The following is a 16,999-nucleotide window of genomic DNA, read 5'->3' on the forward strand; positions in this document are numbered from 1 at the left end:
TCAAGTGATTCGTGCCATCAAAGAGAATTTGAACTGAGGATGGTTGTTGTTTCCAGGTCATTCATGTCGGAAAAATTAGCTCATTTAGCTAATGTTTCTTGATAAAAAGTACTCGACTTTAAATAAAGATTCATGTATCTTGTATCTCTATCATTTATAAAATAGCCTCCCGAATATTTCAGTAGGTAATTAATTATTACTATACTTATTATATTTTCTCAAGGAACTCCTCATAACAGGTTTATTACAATACACAATAATTTCATACCATAAAAGGTGTCAATGCATTAAACAACGCGTGTCAGGGATTAGCGCCTGTCCCTAGTTAAGGACATGATAAACGGATAAGCCAGTTTTATTACACACGCACGGCTACTGTTCGGTTCATATATTTAGTTATGCCTATACCTATATTTTCTCGAATTCATATTTAGTATAGAAATATTGTTGTTTATTATAAAGGCAATGATATAGAATAAATGATGGTTATGCAAAGGCTCTAATGAAGTTTAAAAATAATATGATTTTAACATATAGCCAAATTTGAAAATAAATAATACAATCAGCATCATATTTCTTAAACAGTAGAGATCATTGCAAAGTTCCAGTAGACAAATAAAATATATTTTGCTTAAGGTGTGTTATAATGACGAAGGCATTCGTATTTATTCAATGTTAGCGAATAGCACGAAAAATGGACACGTAATAGTTTACACCTATAACAAATTGCATAAACAGTTTACACCTATAACAAATTGCATAAACAGTTTACACCTATAACAAATTGCATGAATTAAAACATAATGTTCATATATTTTATTCCATTTTGTTACATATAAAAGCAAATAAAATTGTCAAATTAGTTTAACATACATCGGCAACACAATCCGCTGCCCGAGGCCATAAGTTATGATACGGGAATTATGAGACCGGATGAGACCGGATTTTACGAGGAGAGACCGGGAAATAGTATCGCCCCAATATAAGCCGGGACCCGAGACCTATTTTAGGAAAAGACGGGACTATCAATATCGATCCCGGGCAGGGAACAATTAAAGTGCTATATGACGGGAACATCGGTATCAGTGACTGTTGACATTGGTCTCGGGATGGGACCGATAAAGTGATATGTGCCGGTACCATCACAGCCGGGACTTCGAGATAGATGTTGATGGGGAAAAGTTATGGTATACTAATATACCCAATAAATGACCTTTGAATAATGAACATGAATATATCGCTGATGTTTGGCACTATTGCTGTAGCAAAATTAAGTGAAAAGTTTTCACCTACAATGCACTAACTAGTTTTGATGTGATAAATCGTCTTTTCATACGATTTATATGATGAAGTGTTTGAAAGCATCCCACTATTATAGAACACACTCTTAACTACTTGGTATAATGAATGAATGCACATAGAAAATAGAAGATTTAACTTAATGTATTTACAATCACGTACGTTATACATAATGGGACCCAACTAGCAGAAATTGCAGAAATTGAGATACTTTCTAGAAAGTAATATGATGAAGTGTTTGAAAGCATCCCGCTATTACAGAACACAATCTTAATTACATTGTACTTGGTATAATGTATAATTGCATACAGAACTTTAAAAAATTTAACTTAATGTACTTGCAAGCAGCAAGTTATACATAATGGGAGGCCAACTAGCAGAAATTGCAGAAATAAAGAGACTTTCTAGAAAACGAACCACTATATTAAATTTTGCTTTTGTTTATATTCATTTATTTTTAATCTGATTTGTTCTATGTCTTTGGCGTTTACCCTGTGCCATTAAATTAGGTTTATGTTTGAACTTTAGCTACTAAGCTTGTTTCTGTAGTTTTTCATATAAATATTTAATGAGAATGAATGCATAAAAGTATCATAAACATTTAATAAATAGCAGCACAGCATAGAAGACACAACGTTACAATAACGTGTTGGTTCGTTATTTTAGGCATGTACAAGTTCCGGAAGTTTGGAAGGTGATAACATCTTAAAGGGACTGTGTCACAGATTGGCACCAAAAAAGTTTTTTTCTGTAACGAATCTCAGGACAATTATCTAATAGAATGTGTTACGCTTTGATATCATAATTGTAAAAAAAGTACCAAAATGTAAAAAAAAAATTGTCTCGGAGACCGGGTTCGAACCAGCGTCGCCAAAATTGTAGTCCAGCGTTTTACTCACTGCGCTACAACAGCTTATTCTATTGTATTAAGCTATACACCTACCTCGGTAATATCACGTGATAACACCGACTAGCCAATCACGCATAAGGAATGAATTCTACCTGGTTGACATACCCAGTAATCTTTTTTAATGGGAAAATACGAAATAACTGCTAAACTTAAATATAATTTAAACTATATATGTGATACTTCAGTTAGTAACTTTCAATGCATTGTACACATCGATTTTATCGAGTTTATGTCATTTTTTGACAATTTTATTTTTTTTCGCTATTTTATCATCTGTGAGACAGCCCCTTTAAAGCAATTTTAGTGTTAATAAAAGTCAGTAATATTTGTTATTAGTAGTTTATTTTGGTAAGATAGTTATTCCTGTGAGAGGGGAATTTTCTATACACAATTAAGACGCCCTGGCCAAGATTCTTTGGGTGTCAGTTTTCTTCGAGTAGGGGTCTTTTTTCTATACCGAGGGTCATTAATCTATAGGGGTCATTATTTTTTTTCTGTAATTTTTTAAACAAAAATATAAATACAAACTCCTAGGAGATTTGCCTTTCAATATTGATCATTTTCTCCTGTTATAATGTTGATGAAAGTTTACCTCTTTGAATAGGTCAAGTAGTTCAACTTACAAGAAACAAGAAATTTAATCGTATTTTGTCGTTATTTTTTGTTGGTCTAAGATTTTTTTTATTTAAAATATAAGAATGACGATAAATATTAATCTAAACTGCCATAATGCAGTCCAAGACGGCCGTGTAAATATGGCAGAAGTATTTAAAATTCTTCAAACAAACTCTATGTGCACGGCGACAGCAAACATTAAGTTTGTTCCTGTAAATACGAATTATTAAATACTAGTTAAAGGTTAAACGATATCCGAGTCTCATATGTATAAGGTATTAAATATGTTAATAGCGAATATATAAATACATGGTAATTTAAGCAGTTGTTGAACGAGCATGGAATTGTTTATTTTTTATTTATATCGTTTTATTACTTTATTAACTTGCGAAAATGTAACGAATTTACAGACATATTAAAAGTACTTACAACCCTGACATAAACATGTTAGAAATTCAAAGCAGCAGAAGTGTTATATTAATTTTAAATAACATTTTTGCGATTGTAAAATATTTATTTTGTATCAATAGCAATAAGTTCAGTATATTTCTTACTAGATTCAGATGTTTTGCACATAACCTAAATATTGAAGAAATAGGATATAGAAACTAAGGAGAGAGGAAATGTGTTAAATGCGTTATGAATGTTGAATTGTGCTTCATACTCTCCTTCTTACGATAAAATAGTATACCTTTATTTCATATATATATATTTCATTCAATTTATGTTTTCATCAAATGCTATAGCTGCAATGGGTCGAAGAGTTTTTGACGGGTCGGTTCGGGTATTTTTTCTTCGAGTAGGGTATTTTAAGTATGGAAGATAGTTCACGAAATAACAGGCTATAATAAACTAATACTACACTAATAAATTTTATTTCGGAAATGTCAGAAAGCTCATTGTTCATTAAAGAAGGTAAGTAGGTTATACACTTATATATGTTCTTGATGTGTTTTTTTTTTTTAAGAATGCTTGTAGTATAAGACCCTAAACAGAATACGATCTATTTTAAACTCAAACTCGAACTATTCTTTTTAACTTAAAGATGCACTCTTACTCCCAAATAAGATTTACCACAATTAATAATATTGTTCTAACAGTCCTTAAGGATGAATAAATGTCGAAAACAATGGTTTTTATGAAGGATACCTAATTTAATTTGAAATAGATGTGAATAATACACGGTAATTCTACCTTAAAAATGTAAAGTAGATCACAGTAAATCTTTTAGCATTCACCAATCATTTAATATTTTAACGCTTTCAGCTGTTAAATACACGGTTACAATCTTGTTTTCAGTAATTAATATTTTCCATAATTGCATTATTTAGTAAGTAGTTGAAGGTTTATCACTCAACATTTATGTTTGTTATACATGAGTATGTATTGATTTTGAATAAGAGTTTCGCAATTTTATTTCGGATTGTTTGCTAATTACTTTTTTAAGTAAGTTTATTTTCGGAAATATAAGATAGCTATTTTTCCTTAAAAGGAGTTAAGTAGTGTATAAACTTCTGTTCTTGTTGTATTTTGTTAAAGATTTTTTAAGTATTAGACCTTTAACAGAATACGATCTATTCCATTCTACTTAATTTATGAAAATTTATTTGGAATGGCTTTTAACATCATCATAATCTATCATTTAGTTTGGTCAAGAAATAAAAAAGTACACACACTTTCAAGCAAATGGTCAAAATGTTCTAACATCCTATTAGAGTAAGCATACGTGTGTTAGTAAATGTGTTGTTGTTGTTTTTTAATCAAAAGAGTCTTGCACAAATCGTCTTTAATATAGACCTAAATCTTGTCCGCATGACGTTAATCATGAACCAACAGTAGCTGTGTGTATCAATAATCGTGCTAATCCGTTTGTCATGTACTTAACGAAGGGCAGGTGCTAATATCTGACACGCGTCCGTATAATAACAGTCATAAAAGTTTATTGGTGTGCACCTGTCATAAACAGAATAAGAATATTGAAGAAAATAATAAAATATTTTGTAGGTTTTTTTTAACAATGTATTATTACTTACAGGGCAACGTTATCAATAAAATGACTGTTTCACAAAAAAAATCATGTACAAATTTACGTAGTGTCGATAATTCAGAAATCCACATTTTGATTCAATTGCAGGTGATGGTTGTAATGACTGGTACCTATGACAGAGAATGCACCGAGGTATGGCTTTGTAAACCGATAATATAAGTGAAAATGGACTTTCTCATATTACTCAAAATACTTTATGTTAGTTTGAAAAATATCCGCAAAATATTGTAGATAAGTGTTTTTGTATACAAGACCGGCAATCAGTATATTTCGACGTATTCATTGTTGTTCGTGCTGCACTGCATGGTTATTCGGTGCATAACCTTATAATAATTAATAATATTTAGAAAATGAATGTGTAGCCGAATTTCCTTTTGATAATATGAACCAATGCGACGACTTCAACAGATGGTACCACAAATATTGTGTAAATGCACCATTCGACGTTTCGCTAGCAAATGCCGAGTAAATGTTGGTCTTTGTAAATAAATTTAACAGAAATGAGTTAAATAGACTTGATTAAATATAAACTGATATACGTTATTTATTATTTCAATAATTATTTATACGGTACATAAAATCCCCGAGTGAATTCTTTATCCCACCGTGATTATTTCGTAATTGCGCCATGTGTATCACGCCTTTCATATACGGTAATAAAGTTTACTTTGTTGTGTATCATATTTTTCAGTACATTTTTTTTCATATTCATTATTTCATCTGTTTATAAATATAATGTCAATTTGTAGCATTACCTTTATATATCTGCATTTTTGGCAAACAAATTTTTCGATATGTGAGATATTAATATACCAGGTATATAACTAGTTGTATAACACTTATATGTTTTGATATTTGTGTTACTATACTTGTTATTTAAAACATAAAACTCTTGAAATATAATGTTTTTACCATACTTTGTTAATACTGTTATATATTGTTATTACATGCTCGTTCTTCAATGTTCATACTAATTTCTGTAAGTTATTACTAAACAATAGCTAGTAACGCAAGTAAAACGAAGGGTAAACGAAGTATCTTCTTATTGATAGACAGATCTGGATCGTTTCCATTTAGATTCTAAATAAAAGTGTTCTGTTATGGGTTACTTCATAATAGAATCCAAAGTTAGTTTGTTTAATTAATTTTGCAACTTCAAAAATACCTCCGTCATTTGTTTATATATTTTTTTACAATAAATAGTTTACATTTCTCAAAAATCTCTGTCATTATGTTATTTTTGTTAAGAATAACATTTGATAAATGAATTCAAAGGTTTGTTTGTTTGTTTAATAAATGACACTTGAACCCCGTAATAGGGCCATTAACACCTTTTCTCAATATGTCTATATTGGCTGTGTAACCGCTGCGTTTTCCCTACCAGTATGTTTATATATTGATTGCGTTAATCGCTGCGTTTTATACCGACCCATTACGTACGCCTAGAGTGGTTGGTGAAGGATAATGTCAAATACAATATACAAGTTTATTACAAGTTTATTTCTCTTTTCCCAGAAGGTCATAGACCCATGTGGTACAATTTGCAAAATATATGATATGGCAAACGTGCATCAATATTAAGTTGACATGATCTCATACATGCATTACGGTAGCACCTTTTACACTTATATGATGTACATGTTTATAATAATTCACATTTTCGTCGTATGTGTCAAAAGTATATGTGCAACATAAGACTTAAAAGAATAAAGAAGTGTGACAAAAATCCAGTTGTACTGACTTTACATACTGTTAGTATTAGATTAGACCTATCACTAGTGCTGTAGATAATTTGACAAATTAAAACCTTTCTCATTTGAATATTGAATTTAAATTACATTGATAACGAAAGTGTGAATTTTACATACATTTTTACATACTGCATACACCATTTTCGACAATAGTAATATTTAAAGAATTTATTTAACAAATTTGATTTGATTGTGCACGGGAGATAATTGCTATGGTCTTATCACTCGACCTGTATATCGAGTTATGTAACATCCGCCGCACTATACCTTTAACAATGTATTGACATAGTTACAATATAATTATTAACATAATTGACTGCAGTTATCTAATAAAATGGAACAAATTTGTATATAAATGTGTATTGTCCACAAGTTGTCTCTAACAACATAATCAAAGGCTTTGCTAAAATCAATAAAAGCGCAATATAATTTTTTACCGTTATTAATCATATGAGAAATCAAACCATGCAAAACAAATATATTATCTACCGTGCCCATTTTTTGCCTGAAGCCTGACTGGGCCTCAATATATACACCATAATTTTCTGCCCATTCTACCAGTCTATTATTTAAAACACGTGAAAATAATTTACCTAATGTACTCAATAATGTAATTCCTCTATAATTGTTTTCATCATTGATATTGCATTTTTTATGTAGGGGTATTACAAATCCTTCAGACCAACTTTCTAGGAAGTATCCTACTTCAAAAAATTTGTTAAACAGGTTTAACAAAAATGGCATTAAAACATGTTTACCATTAATAAAGAATACGTTAAGGTATTTATCCGGACCACTACTTCTATTTGTCTGTAGTTGACGAATTGCTTTTAGTAAGTACTGTTCAGTAATAGGGACATTCAATTCATGAAACATTATATTAAAATCATTTTGTTCATACCTCTCTATAAAATACAAAACATCTTCATCAGGCCTAAAAAAGTGATCGTCTGGGTTATTCACAGACTCAAAATATTTCTTAAATACATCAATTTGAATATTAGACTGTTTAACACCAGCACAAGTTTTAAGCATTTTCCAACACAACTTAACGTTTTTATGTTTTGCTTCGGTTAATTTTGCCGTTTCATTGCGGTCATAATCTATTTTACATTTGCGTATACATGATTTATATTTCGTACGTGCATGAACCATATTTTGTCTATTAAAATCAGATCTATTATTTCGATAGACATTTAACATTTTGTGAAAAATAGTTCTAAGTTCAAAACATTCTTGCGTATACCATTTACAATCAACAATATGAGTGGCTGAAGTATCGCTATCAGCGTTTAATGTATGTTTAATATCCTTTTTAAACAAAGGGGACGCAACCCCGTCAATAATATTAGAAAAATCATTAATCACTCTGTCGTCTATATGGTACAGCTGAATGCGCTCTTACTTTAGACGCAGCACGTGGATTACGTGCATGCCCACGACTCTGCCGTTGTGTATAATCAGTCTGTATAGATTCAGATGCCTGGTTCACTTTCTTGACACTCAATGTTTTTGGAAGTGTTTCATGTACAGACTCACTGTGAAGGCATTTGACATGGGTTTCATGGATATTTTGGGAATAATGGTTTGAGTTAGAGGACAAACTAAGGGACTCGTGCATATTCGTTGGCTTAGGATTCGGCATGGATTCTGACTGTATAGAGTTAGTCTGAATGACATGAGTGGATTGGTGCACTGTAGGGTGTAGTTGTGTAGGAACTACTGGGTTGCCCGTGGTATCAGTACTAAGGGTGTGTTGATGAGGGGACATTTCGGAATCAGGCCCAGTCTGTCTGTATGATTGAACAGAGTTATTGCCATCGCACACAGGGACATAGTTTGGTGGAACAATTGTAGGGTGCTGGTACGGTAGCGGGGATTGCGTATTGGACATAGGATTTAATATGTTGTGTGAAGGTGCAGGATTCGGACTGGAGTTAGTATATCCTATACAAGTGTTTGGATTCTGTTGGATATAATACTGGGGATTAACCGTGCCGTATGGATTACTTGAGGGAGAGTTACCCACAGGAGCCTGTACCCCGTAGCCTAGTAAGTTTGTCACTGCATGTTGCATGTTTCCAGATTGCGTCATCGCATGTTCACCAGTCTGCATGGGAATATTACCATACATAGCACTTTGAGCATAAGCACCACCCACAGGGTCCAGACGATTGGCCCTGATGTAGGAATTCCACTCGGATAACTCGTCGCCCATAAGTTTACCGTCCATGAGGAGTTTAGCCGGGTATACCATTACGATCTTAGCCTGGGGGTTCTGTCTTTTAAGATCTTTCATGCGGGGATACAAACGGGATCGGGCTTCTTGTATTTCCTTCGGGAAATCATAGTCAATCGAAAACCCGGTATTTTTCAGCAACGTCACATTTTTCATAATGATTTCCACATCGCAGAATTCAGTGAAATTGACAATTATAGGTCTGCGCTGTATATGTTTTCTACGATCCTTCATGCCCAGCCTGTGAGCACAATATAGAATTGAACAAATAAAAACATCGATTTGTATTAAGCAAAAGGGGAGGTCACTGTGTTGGTTCAATTCATTTGTTTGTGATGGTTACCGGATCATGCGCGTTTTAAACATGTAACATTTTACCGGTATTACAATAAAATGTTCTGTCGTAGGATTCGCTCATAATTGTAAGGTTACGGGTTTGTACATTTTAATGTTTTCTTTTAAATTTAATGATTCCTATAGAAAAAGTTACAATAATGGTTGTATAACAAGTCACTAACAAAAACTTTATCAATATTATTTAAGTATTTTAAGCGGACATTAAACATCTGAATGTGTGACGAAGCTTGATGCTTTTCTAGACTAAAAAATGAGCATGGAACATCATATTAACTCAGTTTGCATATTAGAATATGGACAATTATGTCAAATAGGCCACATCAGGAAATATCTTACAGATGCTTCAAAATCATTAGTAAATTCTCTCATCATGTCACTCCGTGATTATTGCAATGCACTCTTGCATGTAGTCCAAATAATTGTACGTAGACGGATTTTTTTAAATTTTTGATATGGCAAATCCTTCACTTACAAATTGTTTAGTATCAAAAGTGGGTAGTTGTTCCGATCAGGATTCCGGGTTAAAGCATATAGCGTCTATAAAATATCATAAAAACAAGAAATATTACCAGACAATGTTATTTTATATTAGTTCTGTACACAAAAAATAAATATCCAACTTATAATTATGAGTTTGACGGCTTTTCTTCATTTCATTCTGTCAAAACATAACGATATATACATGAAGGGCACCTGCAAGGCTTCAGGGCACAGTTTTAAATTGCTCGGAACATTTCGGCCATGGCCGAGTTGTTACGATTATGCAACGAGGTTTATCTCAAAGCTTTGTCGGAGGAGGCCAGGGTACCAGTCGTGAGGTAAACATATCCCCGGTTCATGTTCGCGCGTAAAGTTGAAAAGCGCATGCCGGGTCTGGCCGGTGTGCATAGTTAAAATTACTGGCGAGGATCTGTGAGTACCCACTGGTCTGACTATTGGACTCATTCCCAAAGCAAAATATAAGGTATTTTTCCCAATCTTCAGAAAAAAATCCCAATCAAAAATAATTTTTTTTAGAAAGTCTTTTCACATGTACTGGTTCATTTTCAACAATCCTATTTAAAAAGTGATGTTTTTTTGGTAATTGAACTCGGAAATCATTGATTTTCATCACATTCAGATATATGTATGAAATATTATCTGTCATGATCGATTTATTGCAATAGATATTTACACCCAAGGATTGATATTTCAGCCATTTTGGGTCTTTTAAAGGGAAATAAACTAATATAAAATCATTTCCTAATTTGCAGTAGACTAGACAGCTTTTTCTTATAACTGTAAAATTTCCCAATTTCGGCATTTTCACGACGCAAAATTTCCCAAAATGTCTAGGGTCTTTTTCCCAAATTGGGCAGAAAAAGCCCTGTATCATTGAAATACCTGGCCCACGTATGCAATGTGTATTGTATTAATAAATAGGGTTTTAGGTTCACATCTAAGGTACCATTAAAGTTAACCTAGGAGGAAAAGTGCGCCCTGTGTGGGGCTCGAATCCACGACTGCCAGAACACTAGCACGGCGCTCTAACCATCTGAGCTAACCGGGCGGCTGGTTCAAACACACACACACTTCACTCCTCCCCCATTAACCTTTAAGCCCGACAGATGCACTCCTTCTGTTTACCGCTGCCACCAGTAAAGTTAACCTAGGAGGAAAAGTGCGCCCTGTGTGGGGCTCAAACCCACGACTGCCGAAACACTAGCATGGCGCTCTAACCAACTGAGCTAACCGGGCGGCTGGTTCTAACCCACATACTACACCATTCAGACCTCAAAGTGCACATCAATCCTCACACCATTGTGAGAAGGATGCACCTTTGGAACTGACACTTCAGATTCAAGTGAAAAACTGTGCAAGAAATACTTTCAGTACGGATTGAAAATCAAACAAAAAAACCTTAAGGCCACAACAAATTGACCATTTGTTCGTCACATTTGCCTCACCTAAAATTCAAAAAACGAAAAAAAAAAAAAAATTGTGCCCGCCGAATTTGGCTGGCGGATTATTTTTTGTTGACTTCTGAATTTCCCCTATTTTCTGAATTTCTTTGTCTTAGAATATAAACCTGCCACGTCGACTTCAACTTTTTTGAAGGATTTATATTGTTAGCGAGCAAACGTTCCTCGTGTTAGGACCAAATCAGGTCTGGGTAACTGCAAAACAGTTGATATTTGTTGACAGTCGTTTTTGTCCAGAATATTTTGCAGGACCCACCATTGTTATTTATTTCGGTATTAATTTTCAGTTGACTTTTAGTTTTCGTAATGTAAAATACATGTTTTTAGTGAATATCAGTGTCATAGTCAATATGTTATAGTCTTCAGTAAACAACAGCAGTTTCACAGCATCAAAAGAAACAATTAAATGTGTGTTTTAAGTAATTCATTGTTTAGTACGTTTTGTAAATTTAGTGCTAAAAATAACTAGATCAGATTTTCAGTGCAAAACTTATATTCAAATTCATGGACACTTGACTTACAACCATTGAACATGTTTTCTTGAGTTATTTTTTTAAATTCTAAAATGCATTTCTCAGTTTTCTTACACATGAGTCATAAGTGTTTAGCGATAATGAGCGATCAGGGATACTTTTTATATTATTTTGACATTCTTATGTATCCCTGTAACGCTACGACTCTACCATTTAACACCGGGCGAAAAAATATAAAGTAATATTATGCATCAATGTTGAATAATAATGACAAAATGGTTCAATATGTATACGACAGTGATCTAAACTGGATTGAATTTGTCATTAGAGTCGTTATTTTCACATAAATATATTCTGGGTCACGAATACCATTTTATACATGTACAAAACCTGTCAGATTTGTTCCAGATTAAGTCCTTTACAGATATCGGGATAATTGATAAACAATCGACACATGTAAGAGTGTTATATCTAAACATGTTTTTTTTTGGCAAAATGACATAAATAAATATGTGTGTATTAGTAGGCAATAATATTTTTGTAGAAATTTGAATTTATAACGGAGATAATTTCAAAATTGTGGCCGCGAGGATTCTATGCGCAAGGACCGTTCGCTACTTTTTGCTGGGATGGTGAACAGCTCAAGTCTGCCATAGTAAAAAAAATTCGTCAAAAGACTCGTTGACGCTCATTTAGGTGGACTAATAAGTGTTTTAAACAGATAGAATTGTAGGACTTGTAAATGTTTTAGAAAAAGTTGTCTGTATTTACACAATCATACAGTATATAATAACATCAGTAAAATCAGAAAATAAAACTGAAAGTAAAATGACTGTTTTAAATTTCTCAATTCTTTGTTCTTATTGCACTTAATTTCTTTGATCGATTAGTAATAAAGTGGCCTGTTATAAAAGTGGTCTGTTTCTTACAGGCATTGAAGCCATGGAGGCTGTCATGTTAATTGTTATTCTTTTTCAAGGCACAGACCTATAAACCATAGGTTCATGGTCAAGGCGAAATATTGAAACCGAAACATCTTTAATCCACCACCTGCACTTAATATAATGATCAGTGCAACATTTTTTGTAGATTTTTTGATACTGCTTCAATTATATTGTCCCACAATTCAATCCACAGTGTCTTTATTTTAGAAATGTTCTCTGTGTTATTTACAGTTTTCGATCTTCAACCATGTCAAAGTCACTACAATTTTTATCATGTGCTTCAGGAGGTCCAAATTTAGACCTGACCCAATATTTGGAAATGCTCAATTGGTGAATTACCCTTACTAGTCAAAAAAAAAAATGTGATAGTAAGTTAAATTAGTATGGAATGAATACAGTTGTTGTTTGTTTTGGTCTTCGAATAATTGCACGTTACCTTTTGGAATGCTGTTGTTAAAATATATCCATGTTTAAATTGCTGATGCAATGAGAGTATAGATTAGTAAAGCACTTGATCCTATTGCCATTTGTTAAAGCAACTGCACCAGATGATCAATTTGCAAGAAATAAGAAAATTGTCGAAAACTGTCATGAACTTTGTATTTATGTGTACAATGCATTGAAACTTACTAAGTGAAGTACCACATAGTTTACAATTTATTTAAGTTTAGCAGTTATTTCATATTTTTCCATTAAAAAAGATTACTGGGTATGTCTACCTACCGGTAGTAGAATTCATTCCTTATGTGTGTTTGGCTAGTCAGTGTTATCACGTGATATTACCGAGTTAGGTGTATACATGTAGCTTACTATGTCACTCGATTAGAGTAAGCCGTCGGAGCTCAGTGGTTACGACGCTGGACTGCAATTTTGGCGACACGGGTTCGAACCCGGTCGCTGACACAATTTTTTTTTACATTTTGGTCCTTTTTTTACAATAATGATATCAAAGTGTAACACATTCTATTAAATAATTGTCCTGAGATTCGTTACAGAAAAAAACTTTTTTTGGTGCCAATCTGGTGTACAGTCCCTTTAAATATTGAGACAGATTTTCATGTGATACAATGAAAACCTTTATTTATAACTGTGAACCTATTTTGCAATTAAAAAGCATGTCTTGACATAATTGTATGATAAATTTGGTAAGAAATATACATTTTTTTATTTATTTTTTTAATTTCTCTTTGCGCTCACCTCTGATTTGCCTTAAATTTAAAAAAAAGTATTTTTATTTTTTTGTTGCTTGTTTGCTCCCACTTTTTTTTTGCAAATTCCATAGATCAAATGATCAATTTGTCGTGGCCAAAATCAATAATTGGAAGTAATCAGAGTGAATAATATGATCAATCATTGATTTCATAAAATTAAAATTGAAGACGTGCTTGAGAATGAGCAGTTACTAAATAATTTCCTGGCTGATATTCACCAGTGTTAGAAAATATCATCCAGCCATTCAGAAATATCACTTTCACTTATATATAGTAATGATACTACCGTAACCGTGAAACATTTCTACTGTATTTACTTTTTTGTTAGTGTCCGACTTTTAGGCACTGACAGATTTAGCACAATGCCAATTAAGTCAATGACTGTCATTGGTAATCAAAATCATTGAGGAAGCTCTAATGTGTTAAAAACTTTATTTTGATAATTCTCATAAGTAAATTTTATTAAGTAATTGCAATAAAGATTCTGATATATGATATCAATACATAATTGATTATCCCGAACTTTGGGTCAATCACTCGATTTTTCAACAATACTTGATCATCGCTTTATCTCTATTTATCAGATCAATGAAACAGTTTAAACAAATTATAGTTGTATATCAAATATTTTACCAGCAAATGTCTTTGACTTGAAACAATATAATCTTTTTAATAGTATCTCATCAAAATCAATTGCTATTTAGGTGGATGAAAAGCATTAATCATCATCAAACTTCATCACCATTATTTTGTTAACCAATATTTAACCAGTTCCTTCCTTTTTTTCCTTCACATGTTTAAACTCTTTCAGATGACTCAGGCCACGATGATAATTCGGCAGACTTCAGAACTTGTTCCCTTGATGTCTGCTTTGCATTCAAGAACATTTCGGTATGGACAGTTCTTTCATATTTACAGAGACTGGATGGAACAGATTATCCACATATTTTTTTATTCTATGCATGGAAAGAAAAATAAAAATTAGTGAAATACACAATTAACATGACACTGATTGTTAAAACTGTAACATTCATGTATTTCATGGGGATTTCATAACTTTTAACTCATCTAATTTTTGAAAAAAATGACGAGCAATGTTTTGAGTTTAGGTCACTTACATGGAAACTATCAAAGCTATTACTTTGGAACTTAGCGAACTTGTTTATTGAATAACCTTCTTACCATAAAGATGCTGAGTCTCACCTGTTTTTTGGGGTAAAAAACATAATTTTGATGGATTTCGAGAATTGGACTTGGCTTCTATAATTTTTTCACAGCCAATAAATAGAAAATGCACTTCAATATATGAAACAGATTTTTGAGTCACTCATTTGGAAGGGTAGGTGGAGGATCGGCGATATTTGAGTTTTTTTGGACTTTGTAATTTTTAGCTAGTCAGATTTGTGCTTGGGTCACTTAAATGCAAACTATAGAAGCTATCTCTTTCAAACTTTGGAATACCTGTTCACTATCAAAATGAAATAAATAAATTGTTTATGCATTATCTATAATATTACATTGGTTAGTATAGACTAAGAGGTGAAAAAAATAGCGTGCAAATGGATTTCAATCATTTTCAGATGTTCACACTCTACATGTACTTATTGCTAGTATTAAAGTGACAATGTGGTACAAAACAATTACCTGACCAACGGCCCATGTAATTAAAACTTTCAATGATTCTGATAGTGGATGAAGTTACTATTGCTTGCCAGTTTTTGTGCCAAATGTTGTGACTGATTCTTATTTAGTCAAATTATTACCAGTCAAAAAGCAGATTTCTTATGAAGCTTGTTATACCGCAAATAATTTCATTTTTGACTAACCTATCTCACCTCCACATTTCAGGACGTCATGCTGTCTGCACGAGCTTCGCAAGATGGCGAGGGTGAAAATTGTGGACAACAGCGTGCTTGGCCGAGACTCTCTGCTGAAGGGAAGACAACCCCGAATCATCCAGGTGTACAATGGGCCGCAGTTGGGCCGGCTCGGGGACAAGGTGCTTGTTAGTGTTTGTGGGGAGAAGAAAAAGGGCTACATTGTTGGCTGTGTCCAAAAACAGAAGGCTAATGTTCCGAGGTTTGACACAAACAATGTGGTGCTTGTGGAGGACACTGGTTTACCAACAGGAACAAGGATCAGAGTGCCAATACCGTCATGTCTTAGGGGAAAGGAAGGAGACTTTACTAAAATTTTGTCAATTGCTACAAAATTTGTATGAGAGTGTGTAAAAAAGATGACGTGTTCAACTTTTGGATATTTGTTCTATAGTAATAAATATTATTTGAATATTATGCAATTATGTGTTAGTTATAGAAAAAAATACTTTTATGAAATGGAGAACACTTTTTTCAAGCTAGAATTGTGGTACAATTTACCGGATACTGAATCCTTTTAACTTAATTAGCTACTATGATGATGATTGCCTATTCAAGAGTCAATTTCAATGATTCATTTTAAAACTAGAACCAGTCCAGTAGGGGTTTTTAGTACCGATACACTGTTGAGACTGTTTTGCCTCAGTGCAAAGCTCCTGTAATGAATACATACTAGTAAGCCAGTACAATAATGTGAAACAGGTGACTGTTCTTTGTACAGGAATTTAAATTGGAACTGATACATTCAATGATCAATAGCCAAGCAGTTGGTGCATTGGCCATTGGGACAGAGGTTCTTGTCTCGAGTTCAGACTCAAATGGCAAAACTGCAAATCTTCAGTTCAGCTCAGTATTGATGTAGAAATACACTGACTGTTTGAAATTGTACAATTATTTACATTTTTTCTTGTAAAACCAAAATAAAAAATTATTCTTTGCAATTTTATGGAAGTGCTTTTCTGAGTCAGAGTCTAGACCGACTTGAGACTGTTACTAATCTTGGGCCCAGGTATGGTAAATGGTCCTAAATCACATGTATACAGCAGATTTAAAACTGTATATTTGATTGTGCTATGAAAGCTTTTCAGAGTTCATCTTAATTGTGTATCATTTCAATACAAAATATATTTTAGGCCAATAAAAAAATGGTTTGGTTAGGGTTACATCTTTTTCAAAAACAGGCAGGGGAGGTAGGCTTTTAAATTTCTATTAGGATCTATGTAAGAATTACCATCATAAGACAATTGTGGTAAAGTAATCTTCTGTTTAAAGGTTTTAAACTACTTATTGAAACACAAATATTTTTTTTAACAAC

General features: G+C 32.9%; 1 protein-coding gene across 3 annotated transcripts; it reads left to right on the forward strand.

Annotated features, from left to right (window-relative positions):
• Nucleotides 1-4,955: 4,955 nt before the first annotated feature.
• Nucleotides 4,956-16,628, forward strand: LOC128207405 (39S ribosomal protein L14, mitochondrial-like). 3 transcript variants are annotated; one of them, XM_052910293.1, is made up of 3 exons: nt 4,956-5,003; nt 14,619-14,698; nt 15,656-16,628. In XM_052910293.1, exons 1-3 carry the CDS (start codon nt 4,962-4,964, stop codon nt 16,026-16,028), a joined length of 495 nt encoding a protein of 164 aa, XP_052766253.1. In that variant the 5' UTR covers nt 4,956-4,961; the 3' UTR covers nt 16,029-16,628. The 3 variants fall into 3 exon arrangements, with proteins under 3 accessions (XP_052766253.1, XP_052766256.1, XP_052766254.1); XM_052910296.1 differs by lacking the exon at nt 4,956-5,003 and adding an exon at nt 9,248-9,283; XM_052910294.1 differs by lacking the exon at nt 4,956-5,003 and adding an exon at nt 9,258-9,295.
• Nucleotides 16,629-16,999: the final 371 nt, after the last annotated feature.

The sequence above is a fragment of the Mya arenaria genome, chromosome 11 (genome assembly GCF_026914265.1).
Source record: "Mya arenaria isolate MELC-2E11 chromosome 11, ASM2691426v1".
Lineage (NCBI taxonomy): Eukaryota > Metazoa > Mollusca > Bivalvia > Myida > Myidae > Mya > Mya arenaria.